The sequence below is a fragment of the Melospiza georgiana genome, chromosome 2, assembly GCF_028018845.1.
Source record: "Melospiza georgiana isolate bMelGeo1 chromosome 2, bMelGeo1.pri, whole genome shotgun sequence".
Lineage (NCBI taxonomy): Eukaryota > Metazoa > Chordata > Aves > Passeriformes > Passerellidae > Melospiza > Melospiza georgiana.
The window spans coordinates 56,642,392-56,665,994 of NC_080431.1; the positions used below are offsets into that span (position 1 = coordinate 56,642,392).

Sequence of the window (23,603 nt, forward strand, 5' to 3'; positions counted from 1 at the left end):
CGAAGAGCTGCCTTTTGTATCCTTACCTAGAGAGAAATCACTGTGCTGATAATAATGGTCTGCTTTGGCATCAGACTTTCAAAGAGTACTGTACTATGTAATTGCTCCCTTTAGTCTTTAGGAAATATGATGGTGTCACAATAGATGGTTTATGGCCTCACAGAGAGGACTCAAACAGCTTATCAGTAGACTTATCTCAGAATTTACAGCTGAGATGTCAGTCTCCAAACTCCACACATAAATGGGGCAATTGTACCAGGAAGCTTTCATGCTATTACTCCTAGAAAAAGAGCTGTCACACCAATGCTGAAGCATTAAAGGAGAGGCTGAGGCAGCAATAATACATGTATTTTTGAAAGCAGTTGGTGATACAGTGTGCTGATTCTACTCTGTCTTAGTCACATCCATTTTTCTGATCACCACCAGAAGTGTCCCATTCAAAGTCATATCTTAAAGCTATTAACCAGTTGACATAATTCTGTAGGGTTTCCTTACTGGGGCATTTCTAAAGCAACATTACCCTTATCTGAATATCTGCTTTATTAAAAAGACAAAGAGAACACAAATGGACACTTTTATGCAGAAATTCAAATGCAGCATCAAGTCAGAAGAAATATATCTTCCCTTTTGGGAGCTGCTTGATGGCTTCTGCCCCATCAGGGCCTCCAAGAGGGCCCTTGCAGCATGATTGAATGGGCCCAAAGGCTTTGCAGACACAGCTTCAGAATCACAGAAACAAGGCTGCCCATGCAAGGTGACATCTTGGATTATGTCTCTTAATGTGACAGAACAGAAAGGTGCTGCTCCTTGCTCTGAATCACTGCTCATGTAATTCCGTCAAACAATAAAATAGCAGTACTAAATACTGTCAAAAACCTGAATAGCTTTCCAATAATATTTTCTAATCTCAAGATGGAAGCAGCATGTGTTTTAACCAGTAGGAAGAAAAACAAAACCCACACACTGATTTGAATGTGATATTCTTTGTAGTTTCTGTCCCTGCATTGAGGGTATCACTGCAATTATATGATATCTTACCATCATCCTTGTCAGGTACAATGGTAATGCGAGTGCTTGGGAATTCTGCACCAATCCTTCCACCCATGGGCATGCTCAGCAAAACATCAAAGGTCTCAGCCTCTTCATACAAGGAATCATCTATGATGACAATCCGACACGTTTTCTCTCGTTCGTCCTTGTCAAAGCGTAGAACGCTGTTGTGATCCTCTGGCCTGGATATGTAGTCAGAGTAGGAAAGGACAGAGGTTGGGGCAGTGCCAGAGGCTGTTCCTGTGGCATAAAAGGAAAACAGTCACTATACACACCATGGTTACAATGATCTCCTCACGGAGGTAGAATTTTATTTTCATTATCTTTGAATTTCTGTTTACAGGGCTGTGGACAAGGTCAGAGGCCCATGGACCCACTTCTGAGGTCTCTACTACTCCCGTATATGATACAATGGAAGAGTGTGGTTCCTCATATCATTTGCACCTTTCCAGTCAGAAGGAATATTGCTTACCACAAGAGACAGACTGACAAAATAGCCCCTGTGAGGATTACCAGTTAACTACCCGAGTATATTTTACCCATATTGAAGCTATCAGTGGACTTGAACAGACAGAATGTCGTGAAAACAATTTATCTGGATTCCAGATCACTTTACACAAAATATTGCTTCAGGTCTCCAGATAAAAACCACAGGTGTAGAAACCTCATGCCCTGCACATGCATTATTAGTAAGAGACTGAAAGTCAGAGGAAGGACGAGTATGACAATTAAGCAATATTATTTTGTATCATTTTTTTCAAGATAAAAACAAGTGAAGGATAGCCAGGGCAATCACTGCAGTGCTTTCAGTTCTCATCAATTTCAGATATAAGGGGCTGCCTATAAAAATCTTGCAGAAATATAAAGAACACAGATCATCTTCACCTCCCCATGATGCTTTTAAAACTGTGTTCAGTAATACTCTTAGACAGATTGCATAGATGAATGCATTTCCAGTTGAGACTGAAGATATTTAGATGAAAAAGTAATTAACAGAGTTATAAATAATTGTATTATAAAGTAGATGGAAAAATATTTTTAAATTTCTGTCTCTTTTCCACTCTTGCCATTTGTTTATTCTATAGTAGATTCTACTACCTTGTTGTGTGTAGCAGATGACCATCAGTTCCTGACTCACATCTCCACTTCTTCTGACTGGAATAAATAACTCACCAACATCTTCTTCAATAGTATAGGTGGACTGAGGAATAAAGACTGTTGATTCTGCAAAGAAAAGAACCTCATAAAGTCACCTGTACATTAGCTAAGAGTATTTTTGAATATTCAGAAGTGCAACAAATAACTTGCATTTATTGGCAATGCCACTAAATTGTAGTAAAACTTGGAGGGTGAGAGAAGTAGAGTTCCTTAGTGTTTCAGAGGTGGAAAAGAAAATCAGATCATTAGGTCTGAATTCACAAGTCCTTATTAAGTGGTCTCTAATGTGACTGAACTTGTTTATCTAGGGTTAATGGTGCAAGAGAGTGTTTGGAGAATTTGTCCTCAAAGTGTGTCTTTTTATTATTTCCATGGTATTTAATTATTAACTGTTAACTGCAGTATCAATATCAACTGTTAACTGAAGTATTAACTGCATAGCTCCCACAGTGTGTGGTTCATCAAGGCCCTTCTTTAATTTCCTGCACCAAGATAACCAGGAAAATCATTTGGCATTGAGGAGCAAGGTTGAACTCCTGACATCTTACACTGACTTGGACATTTGATTTTAGCTGGTTATATGTCTACACTACTTTTTTACTAGGAGACCCAGCCAATACAGCCAGTGTCATAAAAAAGGATATCAGATCTTTTTTTCAGGGGAAAAACCCACTAAGATGCATCCTGAACTTCTTCACTATTTTATGCTCATATAATTAGATTGCTGGGTTTTATTGCTGGGATTTAGGATCAATTTTGTTCTTGTTCTCTCAAAAACTCAAGAACAAAAGGTGGCCATGCACATAATTACAAAGCACCTTTACAGTTTCATTAGTGTGACTACAACCCAAAAAGAATTTAATTCTGTACAGCATCAAATTAAGTGAAATCAGCTGACTGCACAAAGCAAATTTTTCATCATTTCAGAGTACTTTGGCAAACAGTGTTCTGAAAATTGTCAGGTGACTCCTTTGAAAACACATTCCAGTTTTTATTTCTCCAACTACTACTAGCATGACTTGAGGTCAAAAGCCTGCCTTAAAAATGCTGTAATTCAGGTTTGGTAAGACCATGACTACTCACTATTCTGGCAAGACAAAAATTCAACATGAAAAATATCAAATCCTGACTTTTTTGTTTTAAAGTAAAACAAAAGGCAGGACTGAAAAAAACCAACCCATTTAATTCCTTCTATTTCTCCTTTTAGAATTTAGTTGACAAAATAAAAAAACCTAACCTTCCAAAACATGCAGGAATCTGATTTATTTGGTTTCTTCTCTCTCTCTCTCTCTCTCTCTCTGATAATTATTCAACTAGGAGTAAAATGGCACCATAAAAGTTTAACAGACCTTATGAACATGAACAACATAAAAGCTTGGAGGAGAATGAGCTACACCATCACAGCTAGTATAAAATCCCATATCCCTATGCAATCTATATTTCCAATAAAACATTAACTAATGTCCCATACCCAAAGAGGCTGGTACAGCTTTCTGAACAAACTCACAGTCATGATCCTAAAGCTACACAATTTAAATCAATGATTTTTTCACTGGAAGGAGAATAAAACTGTTGATGGTCCTGATTCAGTGAGCTTGGAAAACCCTGAGCTTCAAAATGCTGTTAGGAAACACAGTCCTTCCCTCAAAGTCCTCTCTCTAGTTTTCTCCTAGATGTTCCTTGATTTGCAGCTGTGCATTTGATTTTGACCTCTGCAACTTCTCTTTACATATAATTAATACAAATTCTCTGGAACTGTAAAAACGAAAAAAATTAAAAATTTTATCTTAATGTAAGAAATAAAAAATACTGTTGGTGGCATAAAGAAGACTCAGCCAATTACCCTTAACTTTATCTTTTCTATTATCTTATTGATCATAGAAAAGATAAAGAGATTTAACACATTTTCAAGTTATTTCTGTGTCTTATACATGCTGCTTTTCAAGATAAGCACTATTTTTCTCAGAGATTAAAAATGGATGTGAGATAAACTCTGGTTTAACTTGCATTTGTAACTAGGAACTAAGACACTTCTGATCATTTCCTTGCCCAACACTCTTCAAATGCTTATTAGGGAAGACCATGTAATTCAAGTTGTTACGGTCATCCAGTATTTAAAAGATTTCTTAAGACAGTTCTGTGTGAGTACAGCCCACAGGTTCAACTGAAAAGATACAAACCAACCAGAGCATGCTCTGCTTCTCTTTTAGAATTTTTTAAAATCAGCTTATTGCTTGATTTATATTTAACCATAATTTTATTTGTTCTTGACACAGTGTGTGCTACACTTGGTCATATGAACTTTACAATTACTGAGCTTTCTCTAACTTAGCAAATAGTTCACTCCAAGACCAAACTTCTTGTGATCAACCAGCCTAGGCTTTCCTGTACCATCTTCTCCCACATGAATTACCATGGCAGAGTGAATCACGTCAGCTTTGAGCCAACTCTTCAGTCATTCAGACACATTCAGTCTAGAAATAATATATCATTAAAAAATGCAGGTATTTCATAAAAACATGCTGCCTGAGTACCTTCATCAAGCACTTCAAGTGATGGAGGAAAAATGGCTACCTGTTGCCCAAGTCTGTCTTCAGAAATATTTTGAGGACAGTAAACCTTTAGTATCCAATGTTCCACATCTGCCCTACAGTTTATCTTTTGGTATATGCACATATTAGAAGTACGGTTCTGGAAAGGTTCTCACCATCTCCTGGGTCAATAATTTCCACTGTGGATGCAGCAGGAAATTCCAGAATTGCCATGACAGGCTCAGAAAGAACAATTTGAAAGGACTCAGAATGCTCATGTTCACCATCACTCAAAATCCGTACTCGCCATGTGGCTAAGGTTTGACCAGGATTAAACTGCACTTGCTTCTGGGCTTTTCCTCTGAAGTCTTTATCTTTCTTGGCAGTACCATCTTTGGTGCTAATACCTGTTAAAATCAGAAATTCAGGTCATTATACACATCATTGGTAATTTTTCTCCCATTGTGTCACATTTAAAAGACATGCAGAAAAATATACTTTCCACAACCTGAGAATGTTCAAACTAAATACATTTCTCTTGATCAATTTTATATTGGGTGTTACATATAGAGGTGGAAAAACTCTACATTCTTTGAAGTTATATCAAGTTTCCATTTCCCTATAATTCAATTATGGATGTCCAAAAAGGACAACAGAATTTTCTCTCTCCTTTGAGCCCTCTGGATTCTCTTCTTTTCCAGAACATCTAAACAGCATCCTGCCTGAAACCCTAGAAAATATTTATATTTCTTAGGAAAAAAAACCACCCTGGATTCAGACTTTAAAGGGAAAGTTAAGGAAATACAAAGACAAAAAGGAAAATATACTGGATAAAAATGAAAGAAGATGAAAAACCTGAACCATTGCCCTCACTGTCATTGCAATTAGAATGTTTTAAAATTATGGTCCTCTTATTTCTGTGTTTGCATAATGACAACCATTAGGTTAAAGTGAAGTTGAAACTGCAACTCCATGGGAAAAAAATCATATAACTCAATCCAAAGAGATGGCACAACCTCAGATTCAGACTGCTCTGAAACAGGTTTTCACAGGCATCTCACTCTAACTTTATGACTGTCTGAAAGACTCTCATGGAAATTAGACAGTATTTCAGAACTGTCTGCAACTTATGTGTTTGGCCTTGTTTAAATCCCACAGTAAAGCTGAAATCTTAAAGGCACTTCTAGGTTTTCAGAAAAAACCCCCTTAAAATTTCTCCTTTCTGTGACTGTTTCTTCAGCTGCATTATTTAATGCATTGAAACACATGACCTTTCCCTGCAAACCTTGCCTTTCTTTCTTCAGGCTTGTGCCTTGTCCTAAGTCATAGCCAATTTTATATAGCTTATAAACCTTCAGCCACTTTGGCACTGCATATGGACCAGAAAGGCCAGTAAGCATCTTGACCAGGATGTTTTATGCTCTTCCCAATTCTGTAATTCCATTTTCTGGACTAAGGTAGTTGGAGGAAGCTACTCAAATGGGTTTTTTGATTTTTGTGTCAGCTCAATACTGAAACTGACCTTGAATCCATAGGTAGAAAATTTTGTAAACACTCTACCTGAAGGATCAGAAGTCACACCAGTATCTGTTATTTAGTACCAGTAATTAATTGAAACCACACATCCTTAACTATGTATTCATCTCTTCCATTCTTTTTCTTTCTTTAAAAGAAATATATTATAAACATTGTTTCACTGTTAAAAGCAGAGTCTGTTGGTTAAGGTCTATATCCCCTAAATCTCATGCCAAAATAGGTGTCTCTACTGCATCTCCCTACCTGAAACTCAGATTTTTAATCAGTAAAAGCCCTAAACAGAAACTTGCCAGGTAAATGCTTACATCTCTGCAAAAACAGCTTTAAATTGAGTGTTTTCTCTAAGCAGTGTAATCTCACCATAGGTTTCAGTGTGAAATTGTACAAGGATAATGTTCCCTGGTGCGAATGCGTCAGAGAAGGAAACAGATCCAGAAGCCAGAAACAGGTGTGAGGTTGCAGAATGCGATAACACAACCTTTTTTTCACCTTTCCACTCCCCAGACACTGCAAACAGTTTTCAACACCTCCTGTATCAGCCTCAGTTGACTGCCAACACTGAGTAAAGCAAATGAGCCTAATGCTCGTGGCTGCTGGTCAGACCAGCTCACAAGAGCCTTCCTGGAAAATGATACATGCTTATTGTTGTCTTTTCAATTGCTACAACTGTATTTTTTCATTATAGGGGAAAAAAGATCTGGACAGGAACTGTATTCTGTGAAACAAATAAACAGTGGTATCAATAAAATCAAAGAAAGGAGGACTATGTCTTGGGTTGTTTATTCAGAAAATAATTGCAGAAGACAAAAAAAAAACAAAAGAAGAAATTTCATTATTTAACTATAAAAATCATATGAATAGCATATAAAAGATACACTCTTTAATAAATAAACATATTCCTTTGAATTTACTTTGCTTGTCATGAAACAGCAGCAACAGGATACAGTTGCATTGTTACATTATATCAACTAACTGCGCAGCAATTTATAAAAGCAACTGATAAGGCTAGAATTGAACTTACTTATAAAAGAGGTTTCTCCCAGGTAACCTCTCCGTTTAAGAACAACATCAAGATACTTGGTGTCTTCATTTACTAAGTAATACTCCTTTTCTAAGGAGATCCATGCCCAGTTCAGGCGAAAATGTTGATTCTTCAGCTTATTGCCTCCTGCAAAACAAAATTAAAAAGATATAATTAAAACATTTCATTTTTGTTAAAGATTACTTCGTCTTTTGAGGTTAATGCAAAATTGTTGTATCTTACCTAAGATAAAACCCCAAAATTACCCTTGTATCCTGGGTATGTATCTATCTGGACATTACAATCCAAAGGTTTTAAAGATTTAAAACAAAGAAATTACAAGTAAGAAACTCAATCAGAACACATTTGCTACAAACAGGAGTAAATTTTTTCTTAGATGCATACAAACATAGTACACTATTTTTCTTATTTCTCAAGAGATAAGCATCAAGCATTAATTAAAATGTATTTGGGGTACCTTCTGTATATCATCCTCATAGATGTGCTTTTTATTACTCTAGAATCCTGTAAATTCTATAGCAGTAATAAAATGAGCTGCTCAGCTCACTGATGGCAGATGCTCACTCAGCCACTGTCTTCTGGGAATGCTGGGCTGTATGGGAGACTGTAGTCTGATTTCCTTCCCACAAGGTGCTGCTGCAGAACAAGGTTTGCTCAGGTAACAGCTGTCTTAGATGTGCAAGAAATTTCCTTTAGAAATTAACACTTCTGTACCCAAGCCAGTGAAAAAAAGTGAACAGCAGAGAGATGTATCTAAGCATTTAAATTAATTCATGGCTTAATTTCTGGAGGAAGAGACAAATGAAGGTTGGTTTACCCCTTCCAGTTTCTTCCATTCTTGAAAATCGAGGTAGCCACTCCACATGCTTTCACTCTGCTTCAAAGATAAGCCCCTATGTTTCTTTATTGACCTGCCTACTAGAAAAACCAGGAACTAAAGTTGTGCAATGTCACGTGGAGGCAAAGGTACTGTGTAAATGAAAGGAGGGAAATGGCTACTGGAGTATCTCCCTGAAATCCTCACCCTGCTCCTTTCTGCTCTTTTGATCTCCTATTGTTACTGACAAAGGGGAAGGCTGCAAACACACATATCAGAAACTAATGAGCACTGGAGAGAACCAGCAGCTGTGGTGTTACAGCAGTGACTACAACAGCACTTACATTAGGTTAGCTGTATGTTATTCTTCCCATTGGTTTGTGGGGACAAATGTAACAGAACACTTCTTGTTCTCTAATCCAGTGAGAAAAGCCATTTGTGTGCCACCCATGAACACAATGCCCAATTTGACCATAATTTAACAGAAGGATAAAAGCTTCTGGCATATAAAAAGGATGGAAATTTACTGTCTTTTAGAGGAGAGAGAACCTATTTGTACCACTAGTGAGAAGAAATACTGCTGCATAAGCCTACTACAAATGAGAATGTCAGATATTTGAAACTGCCAAGGTAAAGGAAAATTTTCTAGCTGAGTTTGCATCCTTTTAAACAAAAGATATTCTAACCAGAGGATAGAAAAAAAAGAAAATCTGGCATAAATTGTTCTCTTATCCAAAGAACTCAAGGTTAAATGTGCTGTGGACAAAGGCACACAATCTACATCTTACATAGAGGCCTTTTACAAATGAAATTTAGGAGTAAAAAAGCACAAGACAGGCAATTAAAAAGATTTAGTACTGTCTTCATTCCACCTATTTCTTGCTTTCAACTGTGTCTATTTTTTTTTCATAGAATAAAAAAACCCCAACAACTACACAAAAAAGTATATTTCTTAAGGGGCTTGAGCCTCCATTTTTACAGACGTACTACTGTCACTAAAATATGTAATGTTCACCTTTTAGAATGTGCAATACCAAACCCATTGGCTTAAAAATTTTAAGAAAAGAATCTAGGTATTTTAAACCTTTGTGTCTTCACTTTGTGCTTTTTTTCATGTTCAGAAGACATGTTTTCTGATTTATACAAGACATTTCACAGTCCACTGTCCCATAGAATAAAACCGCTGCTCTTCTTCTTATTAGCTACTAGTACTACTACGGCTATTATTATTATTATTATTATTATTACTACAGACCTCTCATAAAACAGAGCAGGAAGCATATGATACATCTTACCTAATTTCAGGTATTTATTTTGGGGATAGAAAGCCTAAACTGTCTTTATAGTCAAACCCAGGAAAGAGGCATTTTGTAAAGCTATGACTTAATTTAGGCATTTATTTTTGAATAAGATTAGCTTTGCCTTGAAATATGCAACAATACATGCATTTTTCCTCAGCAGAGTTTAAAATCTCCTGTTGTGACCCTTTACATTGTAGACACTTTTATTACAGCCATTTAATGCAGGGTAAGATAAATTCCCCCCTGCCTGATCTGGATGAAACTGCTACAACATAGTAGAGCCAAGCACCACACAAACACAACACCTGTGACGAATATCAAGAGTATAGCTTTTAGAATTTATAAAATGTCAGAAATAAAACAGCACATGCCACTTTAATTTAGTTCACTACTAAAACAAGTGCCAGCCCTACAATAATATTTCTATGAGCAGATGGATTGTGCACTGCTCGCAAGCCCTGCCCGTGGGCACAGTCAGACATTTACCTGCAGGTAAATCATTAAGCTACTCTACCAGTTTTGCTTTTATTCCTCTTCCAGACAAGTACTGGCAGTACCAGTACACCAGAAGTCCAGAGAAGGAAGCCATTACTTTTAAAAGTACAGAAAAGGAAGGAGGGCAGTGTTAGAACATGGTAAATCCAAAAGAACTTTGCATCAATGAGACATGGTTTGCAAGATGCTGCTAAAGCAAGGCAGGAAAACTTGTTTCCTCAATTTTGCCAGCGATCAGAGTGCAGCAGTGCTAAACCAGAAGACGCTAGATGGGAGGTGGTGCAGTGAGATATTAATGAGAAATGAGATGGCAAGAGTTGTAAGACACATTAAGAAACTTTGCAAGGCGCTGAAAGTAAGGCTCTAGAGTAAGGTGAGTCAAAAAGTGACTTCACGACAGAGGCTTTAAGGACAGAAGGTTTGCCTGTATATGGCAAGTCAAAGATAGATATAACATGGAATTCGTCTTCATAGAAATCCAGTCAGCAAATTGTTTGCCTGTCAGAAAACAGTGATGTATTATCTTTGCATAGGTCATCAAACAAGAAATTCCTAAAAAGATCAAGTCATCTGGGAAAAACAGATCCAGTTACACAACATGAATACAAGAGGAGGGGCAGGAGGACTTGGTCAGTCAGTTGCTTGAAGGGAAAGATATTTAAATTAATATTCCCATTAATCTTTCCAGCCGTGTTGCTCACATATCTTGAAGTCATAAATCCTTCATGAAGAAACACAAATTAGATTGTCAGAATTTTCTATCATGGTGCAAAGAGCTTAGAGAAGGAAAGAGTCAGTTCCAGTTTTCTCCATAGATCATAAAGCTATGTAAAGACAGCATAAAAATAATTCTAACATTAAATTGTGTACCTTGAGCACTGTTGACCTGAGGGGCCAAAAAAAATGGCCATTCTGCAAGGAAAGTCTGATTGTAGTTTTGCTGTCCCTAGGAGCTACTCCAGACCCTAATTCATACACAAAAGCAAATAACTGCACCTCAGTATTCACTTATTGACACAACAGAAATTGATGCATCTTGATGCAGATATTGACTTCCTTGCTGAGTATCTGTGACATAAATCAGAGATGAATCAGCAAAAGCGTGCCTACCCTGCATATCCACAGCCACACAGACTCATTGTGTGCACAAGAAAAGTCTGTACAAACACAGCTATCTGGGACCTGCAGAGCTTCAAGGTACAATGTATCTGCTCTCTTTAGTCATTAGCTAAGGTTGCTTAATGGGAAAAACCCAACTTTCAAATTCCTCCTGGACAAAGAACATATAACAGGAAAAAACAGGAAGGAGTAGAAAGAGTTTTAACAAATCTGATTCTATGATCAAATGCTATTCCCTCTGCTATGACCATCAGAAAGGGTATATCCTGTAAAACTCTTACTTTCATGTGGAAATTGCAGAAGTGAAATGCCTAAGTTAACCCAGTACACAACACGTGCCACTAGAAAGTTTTGAATGGACTTTAACAATGCATAAGATAACCTAATGATATTACCTGATTACAAAAGCTTTAAAATGCTTCACCTTTAGAAGTGTCTTTCAAGTATACTGAAATAGACCCCAATCACTAAAACAACTTGCTGAACTCTGCACTCTCCTGCACTCTGCCACTGTAACTCAATATATTTGCAGAACATTTCAAAATGTAACCCCTAAACCAGCCCCAAGTGATTAGGGACTAAAACAATGCTTTCTCTGAAATTCTCATGAGAAAACACACGCTTCCCAGCATTATGGACTTAGCTTGCCTGGAGTATAATTGCTGGTATCCAATGAACTGCAGACAGTTTCCATCTTTCAGTACTTTCTGTAACTCTTTTTTCTGTTTTATGTCTAACCCCAAGAAACAAGTTGGAAGGGCCACATTTGCCAGGGTTCAGAATAAGCAAATGCCTGAAGCCACGTAGCAGAAGAAATATATGAAAAATACCAAAAATAGCTGCTTTGTTACAAGAGGGATGGGGAAATGAGAGACAAGACATGAATGTCAAGGTTACCTAGTGCATATTAAATTTGGATACTCATAAAATTCAACTAAGCATCACTAAGGATGTCTCCAAGTGCAGTCTGGAGAGTCATGCTAGGTTAATCCAAGGAATTCAAAATTCAAGTCTATGTCCTGTTCTTCTGCAGGAGATTAACTGGGTTCTGATTAAGAGGTTAACTTGACTTTCATTGAAAAAACTGTGCAAGCAAATATCTACTGGCTCTTCAGCCAATTAGTGTCATAGCTTTGAATAAATTTCATTATAAATCAGCTCTGTAGAAATTCACTGAGAGCCAGGATACTGTCACTCTATTGGCTGCACCAAGAAACTATGAGGTTTCAAAGGAAAGATCAAAGTGGATAAAGAGCAACCCAATCTGAATCACCAAAAAAGATGCTGGAACACTGTGTGTGTTTGAAAGCCTTTATTCCTATTAAATACTTAGTTTGTAACTGATTTCTAGGGAACCCAAAAGATTCGCTTGTTGGTTTTGGACTCTGTGCTGTAAGCAAGGGACTTGCTCTGCAGGATGACCACTGCTGCTGAGCAGAAAAGAACACAGAGAGAATAAATTCAGTATCTCCAGTGAGTAACCACTCCTGGAAAAAACACAGTATGTTTTTGCTCAGGTTCCAGAGCACAGGAACATAATCAACTGGCTCCTGTTCCACAAAAGGTAAAGACAAGAGATCTTTCCTAGACACAGTATTCATATCATCTAATGCCATCCTATAAAAGATGTATGTTTAATTAAACATAGCTGTCTAGGCACAAGGAATGGAAAGCAATACATCTTCAGGAACTGCAGACACATCTTATTTGAACAGCTGGATCACCTTTTGGAAAGATTGACCCACTCCACTGAATGTAATGGGTGTGAATTAAATCCACCAGTCTACATGGCTAACTAAAACCCAGTTAAATCACCTTGACAAAGGAGGGTCCTGAGAAAACTCAAAGACACAACTGGTCCTAACTGTAATATGGTAAATTTGTAAATTTAAACATTTTAGAAGTAATCTTTGGAACATTTAAACATGGCAACAAAAAAAATTGATTTTGTTTAGAAAAACTGTTCTGCTACTATAAAGTTATTTCCATACTGTCATTAAACTAATTAGCATTTTGTGTAGTCACTAACTAACTTTGCATGAGAAAATTAATTTAAATTGCCTTGTGAGTATTAACAGAGAAAACCCAAACATACCACTCAAGCTGTCATGTCTATCATTAAACAATGCCCACATTACCTAAAGCACAATACCTTTTTCCTAAAGATCCACACCCTGCACCTCCCTCTGAGGGAAAAAAACACCACCTGGATTAGTTAAGGCTTCATACATGCATGGCCTGCAGCAACAAGTAAATTTATTAGATCTTTGACAACACATTCTTGAAATAAACTTAATAGTTTTCAGTCTCTGCTCACTAATTTGTTTTGTGGCGCCAGACAGCTTCTCCCAAGAGGCTCTGGCTGAACTGAAGCAAGGTTCATTCCCTTGGCTCACAGAATAACGGGTTCAGCTCAACCATCTTAGCTACTGCCACACAGGGGACTTCTCTTCTGCTTTATACCTTTGAAGTACACATGTATTAGCCCACAGGAAAACTACTCCCATTCAAAGCCCACTCAGGCAAAGTGTTAAATTTGAGGGTCATGGCACATCCTTAGCCCCTGTCAATTTATGAGTAATAACATAGAAGTGTACTGCAACCTCACAAATGCAAGACATTAAAATAGAACAGGAGTCAGGAGAAATATAATCAAAATTAAAATATTATCTCACTTCATATTGTACTATTTTAAGAAATTCTTCTATTCTGGGAAAAGAATAGACCAATTTTTCCTTCATTGGATTACATTTTCATTTAGAACGCACTGCTGCAGACTCCTACATACATGCCTAATATTTCAATGCTTGCGAAATCATTCTCATGCTTAAAACCAGGGTGCATGAAGGGATATCATCTGAAACTGAGACCTCTAATTTTTCACAATGAATTTTAAATTGTTTTTTTTGTGTCAAATTGGCAAATTTTCCTTGAAGACATAATTGAACTTTTCAACTTTTTTTTTCCTAGCTGTTGAACACTGTCTTGGCAGAAAATTCCCCTCCATTTCAGATCACAATCCAAATTCATAAATCTCAAATTTTACAGATGTAAGAGGAAAATGTATGCAAGAGGAATTAAAGAGGTTGTCATTATTTGCAAAACCTACTCTAAACAAGTTGGAATAGTGTTTCCATTTTATCAGCTGGACTTCCTGTAGCCCACTGAGCGTGGACACAAAAAGCATTCTTTTAACTCTGTGTCAAAGTGATTGAACTGCTTTTTGTTATTAAAAATTTACTTCCAGAGACTTGCATTTTGGTTCCTTTTCTGTTCTGGCAATACCACAAATAAAATGCCTGACTGATTGGAGGAGAACAAATGTCAGGCAGGTTCATTTATTTTTTTAATTCAATTCAGAGTAATTGTACCAGGTAATCTCAAATATTTGACTTTTAATATTACTTGATCTGAGAAACTCCTTTGTGGTGCCTTTCATCCTTTTTAAGCTATGTCAAACCTATAACCTTTTGCAGGTGATTTAGTCCTGCTCAGCAAGGGCAGATTAAAAAACGGAAAACATATAAAATTGTTGATATAAACAAGAACAGAAAAGGATTCCCTTTGAAGTCACTAACTTTAACTTGAGACAAGCCTTGCAGAGTAGTCAAAGATATTAGTTCTGCTGAGGAAAGAAATATTTTTGCAACAATGTGTTATTTTTTTATATCATGACAAAATTTTTAGCATTACTTGAAGTCTATCCTAAGGGGCAAAACTGAAGATTCCTATAACAGTAATTATAATATATTTCTGTATTATTTCATCTTAAATTCTTATGTTGTAGTCATAACATATATAACAAGAAGGAAAAAAAAAAACCCAAAAAACCTAGAAGAAGCCAAAGATTCCTTAAAAGATTCAAGCCAAGATGTCAAAAATCCGTTTAAATAATAAAAAAAGTGCAAAAAGTATTTCAGAAATGAAGAGTAGAGTTGAGAGTCCAGAATAACATGACCACTGTGAGTTTTCCAAGAGAGGAGCTCAACAGACATAAAGCAGAAGGAAAGGGAACAGAAGTGACTGTGAAATTATGAAAACAATCTTGATAGTATGTTGCTTCCAACACATCATTCCTTTCTCCTTCTTTTCTGCGTGAAATCTTCACTTACAATTTGAGATAAGTAGTAATTAAATTAAAATCAGCAGTAGAAAAATTGCATCTTTACCATCAAATTTGTTTTTATTATACGACAAACTTTAACAACTTACTTATGTACGGTTCACATTTTATTTGGCTTGAAAAGAGATTACTGTTTAAGCTATTTAAGTTGTTTTGGCATTCCTCAAGCTTCTGAAAAATCTCTGATGAAGATTTCCACCACTGCTCTCCCACATGCATTGAGAAATTAAAATCCTTCTGGTTTTTCCCAAAGGTCAGGGCAGCAATGTTTTTTCTCAAGTCAAGTCAAGTCTGGCTCCCACCAAATCTGCTGATCTGCTGGCTGTCACATACAGGCAGGTGAAGGCCTGGGTATCTCTGGTCTCAAGTTTACATTTTTTGCCTTAGAGTTTGTACAGAAACGTGCAGAGGTGCGATCACAGCAGTTTGAGCTTGCCAGCCAGCACAAATGTTTATTGCTTTCAAGAAAGCCATCTCCCACCCTTTCCTGAAAGGGAGCTGCATAGCTCTCACCTGTTGGGACATGACCTCAGCCTCCCACATGTCACCTGCTGCAGAGGCTGAGGTTGCTGAGACACAAACCAGGGCAGTTCCCTGGGCTGCAGCACCATGGGGCGGCACTTGGGGAGTCGCTGGGAAAACTCTCGCCTGCAGCAATCTGAACAAAGCTGACGACACAGTGCTGAGCTGTCATCACCTACCTCCTCCCTTTGGCTGGGGGTGTTAAACTTGTTATTTTAAACTGATTTCATGGCTGCTCAAAATATTAATTTTCTTTCCCCCATTAAATGTGACGGTGCCCTTGCTACCTGTTAGGATTTCTGATTCTTGTAGGATGTAACAACATGCTAGTGACTGAGACTCATGGAAGCCCATTCCAGGAATGCCACAGAAGCCCCATGGACCATAGGGCCATGAAGAATAGAGGATACAGCAGAGGATGGAGAACAGAGAAGAGGGGAGAAGATGACAAAGCTCACTGGTTGCTCAGTGTGATTAACAGGATATCTCAGACGGAATCAGCCTGGGCGGCCCTCTGGCTGTGTAAGTATAGATGGCTACAGAAACCCTTCTAGTCACTGATTGCCATAGAGCTACCTGTGAAAGCCTCTCCCTGGATATCTTTTGAGGATACTTCTTTCTCTTCTTACCCTAATTCTAGAAGAAAATGGATGTCTTAATTAGCAGGATTGATTAATGAGAGGTAAGAGGGGCATAACTTACACTCACAGGATTTTTTTTCTCTGTTTTATAGGATCAAATAGGTGTGGATATGAATTAACAGCAGAAAATGAGATGGCAAATGTATTAATCTTCTGACAACTGTGCAATATATGAAATGTCATTGATTGCTAATTCTCTATTTGCACCTCTGGAAAGATGCACATTTCAGCCCATCCACAAAAACTGAGTGACCAGTTGTTCAGCTTGAAAGCAATACACTGCTCATCCTCCTGTGCAAAACAATCTATGCCACACATTCTAAAGAAAAATATGGCAGTGAGTCCTTAGCTAGAGATAGATCTGAAAAGTAATGTGCTCCATAATAAAGTTTCAATCATTCTAACATATGCACATGTAACTTTACTCATGCCTGCACCCTTGCTAAATCAGATCCCTGACCAGTTTTTCTGTGTCGGAGAAATTTTTCTGCTTTAGCTCTACTGGTCAGTCCTATCTTGTCACTTGGAAGGGTGAGCTCTAGCCTTAAGCTTTCTAAAGAAGTACCTGCTATTTTTTTGCCTATTTTAAAAAAATCACTTGTCTAGGTCGCTTTCTCATTCCTTTTCAAAGAGGGCAAATATTAGTAATATTATTTATAAGGTTGCATTGGGTGTGGCTGAGATGGAGTTCATTTTCCCCACAGCAGCCCTCACAGTGGTGCACTTTGCACTGGTGCTGATAACCAGTGTTTTTGGCTCCTGCTGAGCAGTGCTGGCACAGTATCACAACTGTCTCTCCAACTTTCCACCACCCTTCAGCTGGCTGGGGATGGCAAGATCTTGGCAGGGGACACAAATAGGACACTGACCAAAGGGATATTCTCACTAATCTCCACTCCAAAAGCAGGGGCTTCTTGCCTTTGTCTCCACTTCCTACTGTGGAACACTCCAAAACACTTCATCTGTTGAACAGATGAAATGAGATATTTTTTTACCAAATGGAACAAAATATTTGAAACCAGATGAGCTTTTAGGTCCTTTCAAACCCAAAATCATTGGTGCTGCAGTCAAAAGGAGGCCTCACAATAAGTTGTTTTTACACACTTTAACTCAAATATCTCAAGAGAACATATTGAGATATTGAAACATTTTTGTCCAAACATATTTCTAATCCTTTGGACATGATTCTTACCTCATGTTAATAAATCAATATATCTTTTAGATTTCTTAGCTGCTGAGACACAAGCAATACCTCTGTTCTTCACCTCTTCACATACTCCCTAAGGAAGTTCTTGAGAGGACAATGAGGGTAACACCGTCTAACATAACCATGGGAAAGCACTTTCTGGTTAATCAGCAACTTTCAGGATACGTTTGATAAAGGTCCTTATGTTAAAGAACATTGGAGCGAAAAGCGAAAAGAAATGTGTGTGCACTGTCTCAAAAACTGCTTGTTCAATGCAGACACATTTGCTCTAGTATGTGCTTACATGAAGAGTCCTAGGTTGTTCTTTTATTGAACAGTCACCAAGATACCTTAATGTGCTTTTGCATATGAGCATGGGGGTAAGACACAGGATGTGCATCCTGTTAGAGCGACACAAACAAGCTCTAGTTGAGTAGGTGCCTCTGCATGGCACAAAGGACAGTGCCACATGACTCAGCCCTGCCAGAGGCAAAGCTTTGCCAGATGGATGCTCTGCTGAGCCTCCTCAACCCTGCTGATTCCTGAGATTGTTCATTAAGCTCTGTCTTGAGGAGCTCAGTAAGGGACTCCACAGACAGAAAAGGTTTAGTTTTGGCTAGAAGGAAATAAAAAAAGGTAGATTTGATCTTGGGTTCTTCTCAGTGCTTTGTGACAGTGAACTCTACAGGTTGTTGGACTCACTTGTCTCTCCCTTTCCTACTCATGTGTGGCCACAGAAACCATTTGCTCCCCAGTGTGTCATCACATGCCTTTCTTGGGGTAAATACAGTAGCTGCTTACACAGACATACAATCCAGGCCAAATCTTCCAACCTTTTTACTTATGCTTTCCTTTAGCATTACTCAACAGCGACGGACGTGCCAGCCATATGTGCCAGACAAATTTCACAGCCAGCTTTCACACCAGTGTCCTCAAAGGGCACTGCTTTCTCCGAGACACATTTTGATAAGCAGAACACTTATTTAAATCTACTGGAGAACAGGCTGGCAAAACTCATGGCATGAAAGTGGGCCTGGAATTTCATTCAGGCTATGGTTAAACATTTTCTTCGTAAGAGATCTTGAGAATGAGATTTGGACAGTACATTCTACAGGAAAGCTATAAGCTTTTAGGTTAACTCTTTGCTCCCTTAGCAAGTATGCAACAAGATCTGAATAAAAAAAATGTTATGCAGAAGTGCATGGAAGCTCAAAATAAAAGCATATTTATGATTTGTACTACATGTAAGTATACTTACTTGCATATATATAATGATGAAAATATTCCAGATTAACAGTGGAAGTCTGAGCATATCCCAGTAAGGCTTAACATCTATTTCAACTTTAAAAAGTAAAAAAAAAGTACATACGTTCTCTTCTTATATTGTGCAGTATTGAGTGAAGCTGGCTTTATATCTAAATTTCTGCTCATACCAAATCAAATTTGATGATTAAATAACACTGTCACTTAGTGTTCCTGCACACCCGCTGGTTGCAAAATAAAGAAAAAAACAAAACCAAAGCAAAACCAAAAAAACTCACAAATCCATATTATTACAAATAGTGCCAAACTTACTGTGAATCATTCCTGTGAATTCCTGAATGCCCTCTGCAATCTACTACTTAATATTTTGTACCATTTTTTTTTGTCTATGGTTGACACACAATTGAACTCCTATATATACAGACAAAAGTCAGCAAGTAACCAAGTATTGTGTGGAATTTTGTAAAATGTTTAAAGAATCATAATGTAGCATGATGGAAAGACAACTAAGTCTGATATGATGCAGCAGATTGCTGCAGATCTGCTTGAGGCAGAAAGGCTCTGCAGGGGGGTTGGCCAGGCTCAATCAATGTGCTGAGGCCAACGGTGTGAGATTCAACAAGGTCAAGTTCCAGGTCTTGCACTTGGGTCACAACAGCCCCAAGTAGCAGTACAGACAGGGGGCAGAGTGGCTGGAAAGTGTACTCAGCACTGGTGAGGGCACATCTCAAATCCCATGTCAGGTTCTGGGCCCCTCACTACAGGAGAGACATTGAGGCGCTGCTGCTGCATGCCTAGAGAAGGGCAATGGGGCTGGGGAAGGATCTTGAGAGTAAATCACATAAGGAGTGGTTGAGGGAGCTGGGGGTGCTTAGCCTGAAAAAGAAGAGGCTAAGGGGTGACCTTATCACTCCCTAAAGCTGCTTGAAAGGAGGTTGTAGCAAGGTAGGGGTCGGTCTCTTCTTTGATGCTGTAGTGACAGGACAAGAGGAAATGGCCTCAAACTGTACCAAGGAAAGTCAACTTATGGCAACAGGAATTTTTTTTCAATGAAAGAGTGATCAGGTATAGGTTGCCTGAGGTGTTGGTGGAGTCATCATCCTTAGAAGTGTTCAAGGAATGACCGGACATGAAACTTAGTTGACACGGTGATGTTCAGTCAAAAGTTGGATTCTATAATTTTGGAGGTCCTTTCCAACTTTAATGACTCTGTGATTTTACAGTTCTATATTTGAGTCAATACATAAAACATTCTGGGAATTAGTAGTCAAGTAATCATCCTTATTTGAGTCAATAGCAGACCAGCAAAAACTTTCATTACTTTCCTATAAAAACTAAATAGTGTGTCAAGCAAATAGCTTAGAATGCTTAGAGTTCTTTAGATCTTTCAACAAGGTATAAATCTCTTGACTGTAGTAAGTATAATATTTATATGTTCTAACCTATGCCAGAATATTATTATTAATATGGGAAAAGAAAAATTATAACTGTGCATGTTTTAGAGAATATTATTTCTACAATTCCCTCCATTCCTAGAATTTCAACACAGTACTGCAAACACCAGCAGTGAACTCAAGGCCAGCATTTATTTCTATGGCTTGAATCTGCGCAATAGCCAGTGTGAAGTGCAATCGTCACCAAACAATGCAGTATGAATATTAATTTATAAGTTAACATGAGTTAACAGTATGAGTTAACACCAGTGTATTTGTGTGGAATATGGAGAATATAATTAATGCTAAAGAACTTTACACCTGATTTGCTCAAATTATTGACATCACATTTTTCGACCACAGAGATTTACATTTTTTATTTAAGTTTTGGGAAGAATCTAAATTTCTTCCCAGCAGCTATGTACCCTGTATTTTAAGAGACTATGTCCATTTCAACTGATGAACTTAGGCCAGATTTCTTTGTACATAGTTAGATTAATAAAAAAATTGAGATAAACTATATTCATGGAATACTCTTTAATATGTTCCTACACTGCAAGTCTCTTTCTCTCTGTATATATATAATTCAATATAATTATATATGGATACGTAAGTTCCTATAGATACATACACACAGACCTATGCAAGAATGAGCTCTGTTAAACTTCATTGAATACATGTGTCTTCACTCTGTATTCAAAGTCAGTCTCATTCTGCAGCTCAGTTGAAGCAAACAAAGCAACAATTGCTCATATGGATAAAGACCTGGTCCACAGTTTTTCTGCTTCTCTGCCATCACAGAATCCATAGTAGATGCTTACCAGTGATATTCACTTCCTACCACCAACATAAATGGGAATAAATTTGCTCACAGCACCACATCCACAAAACTTTACCATTTTTTTAAAAGCTGAATTTATGCATTGGGATTTCTTTTTCATCTTACATTAATTGCCGGAAAAACCTGTGCAACAGGGTGAGGATTAATTATTTTTGGTTGTTTAAAATAAACCAGTAAGATGGATAATAATATTACAGTTATGGATAGTAGTAGTATTTTGCTGGATGAAGTGAAATAAAATATCCTGCAGATCTCCAGAGTAATTGTTTTACTTATTAATAGGTCCATTCTACCTGACTCACACTCCATTCCCTGTCAAAAACAATTCCAAGAACAATTCCTCATGAACCTAGTCCAGGACTGCAGCAGGCTCCCACAGAACACACAAGAGAAATCAGTTCATACATTTTCCCACAACACATAACTAAAACTTCACATTCTGTCAGTAAACTAAGACTTAGCAGTGTGTTCTGAAGAGAAAAATTCATTCTGTGAAAACAGCACAGCAATGTCAGGCATTCTCTCCTACCTCCAATACTGCAGCTTAAGTTGGTACAACTCACTGACCTTTCTTCTCCCATTAGTCACACTTTGACCTGCAGTCCATTGAGCCTTTGGCCTGGACACTACACTGGCTGTGGACACTGCTGGTTCCACTGAGCCTGACCCACTAGAAATACCCCAGTAAGTAAAGTTATTGACAAGAAACTCAAGAAAACCAAAACCAAAAAAACCCCAAAACAAACAAAAAAAGAGTGATGGCTATCCTGAGCAGAAAACTATATGTAGCTCATAGTTATAACCACAACCCAAATCCTTGCCCTTTTAGGAATGCTCCAGGCTGTAGGCCTGTTGGCTCTAGTAACTTCAGTTCCTTCACTGCTCCTGCCAGCAGCAGCTGGAAGCCTTTGTCCACTTTCTCTCCAGAACTCTCTACATAGAGAGACATTCCTGCATTGAATTACACTCATGCTATGTTAGACAGTTTTTTTGAAAAGCATTTATTGAGATTTGTTTCACCTAACTTTGGATGAGATAGATGTCTGCATCCTAACATAGTTATCCTAAGCATCCCTTATATCCAGGGAAGACTAGTGGATTTGTATCCTACTGTTTAAAGATAGGTATTCAGGGTCATTTGAGACCCTTTAAGGTATCTGAGACATCTGCAGACAGCTGGCAAATATAACACATGATTAACAGGAAACCCATGCCCTTCAGCAGGGCTGGACACAGGTCAGGCAGGTCACCTGGAGCCCTTACAGTACACTTGGTGCTATGCTGAGGGAATTGAAACATGCCCAACAGTGCCTGGAGAGCTATTCATCTCATCATAAAGAAGACACTTGCATTGGCTGAATAGTTTTGTAATTCCAAACTGTACAATCTAGTTATTCATAGGCCACAGTGGGACCTTTGACAACTAGACACATTCAGTCATCTGAATTTAGTCATCTAACTTCATCTGTCTTCAATCTAGTACAAACTACACTTAAAAACTTTCCTCAGAGAGGGGAGTATGCAGGTTGAAAAATGAATATGTTACATGGCCTCTGACTCTACTACTAAAAGGGAAATTTGCAAGCCCTACTTAGTAAATCCCTCTTTTAATACAAGTTGATTTGTACTGAACATTAATCCATAAATAAGCAACACCCTACCTCTTGGCACCATATCTTTCAGATTAATGTATGGATGCTTGCCTGCATCAAAAGCAGCCTGAAACAACAGGCAAACAGGGTGGGTCAGGAACAAGTCTCAGGACAAGTTCTGAGGGAGGCAGTATTCATTTAAGTGTGGGTCTCAGATTGGGTTAAACTGACTGAAAATGCATCCCTGACCCAAAGCTTCCTGGATGCACTTAGCAAGTGCAGACTAAGCACTGCCTAAGAAATCCAGGACTCCCTGTTCCCCCACAGGCTCTCTCTCAGTCCCAGCTCCTGCTCTGTTTCCCCCCTGGAGCTGGCACAAGTGTTTGCATGGCCATTTAAGGAACCGCTCCAGGGAAATTATCTCTAGTAGAACTAAATGGGGAAAGAAACAGTTTAATTTTAAACTGGGTGTTTCCCCTGACCCAGAGTTCGTGGCACAAAAGTAACAGGGCTTGTGCCAGGGTAAGGGAGGCATTGTCACAGTGATAAATACCAGGGGTGGAGAGAAAGTGGGACTGCTGTGCTTGGCAGCAGTGCTGTCTCTGATGCTGGAAGCAAGCCCTCATGCTGACATTCCTTGCTGGTATAAATCAGTGTGTTAGAATGTAAATCTGGCCCTTAACCTGAAAAGCCAGTTTTCCATGTTATTTCCACTACAAAACCACTTCATCCCTATGTCTGATTCCTAACAGAGAGTGAAACCAAGCAACACATGCCTTGATGGTGACATCAAATCGCATCACTTTTAACAATAAGAAAATGATTCCTGATAGAAGGCAGGAGTTGTTGTGGCAACCATTTAAAGAGGTCCTAAAGGTTCCTGCCTTACAATGCTTCCCAAGGTTATTCCTACAGATAACCAGGCTTTCTGTTAAGGCCCATTTCCATCAGAC

At 38.2% G+C, this 23,603-nt stretch overlaps 1 protein-coding gene across 1 annotated transcript in view; it reads right to left on the minus strand.

Annotated features, from left to right (window-relative positions):
• FREM2 (FRAS1 related extracellular matrix 2) overlaps window positions 1-23,603 on the minus strand; it is a 117,766-nt gene that overhangs the window by 47,645 nt on the left and 46,518 nt on the right. The window contains exons 3-6 of the mRNA XM_058018343.1: window positions 7,297-7,443; window positions 4,916-5,146; window positions 2,149-2,274; window positions 1,039-1,290 (exon numbers count right to left, since the gene is read on the minus strand). Coding sequence (XP_057874326.1) covers window positions 1,039-1,290; window positions 2,149-2,274; window positions 4,916-5,146; window positions 7,297-7,443 — 756 coding nt within the window. The remainder of the gene's footprint in view (window positions 1-1,038; window positions 1,291-2,148; window positions 2,275-4,915; window positions 5,147-7,296; window positions 7,444-23,603) is intronic.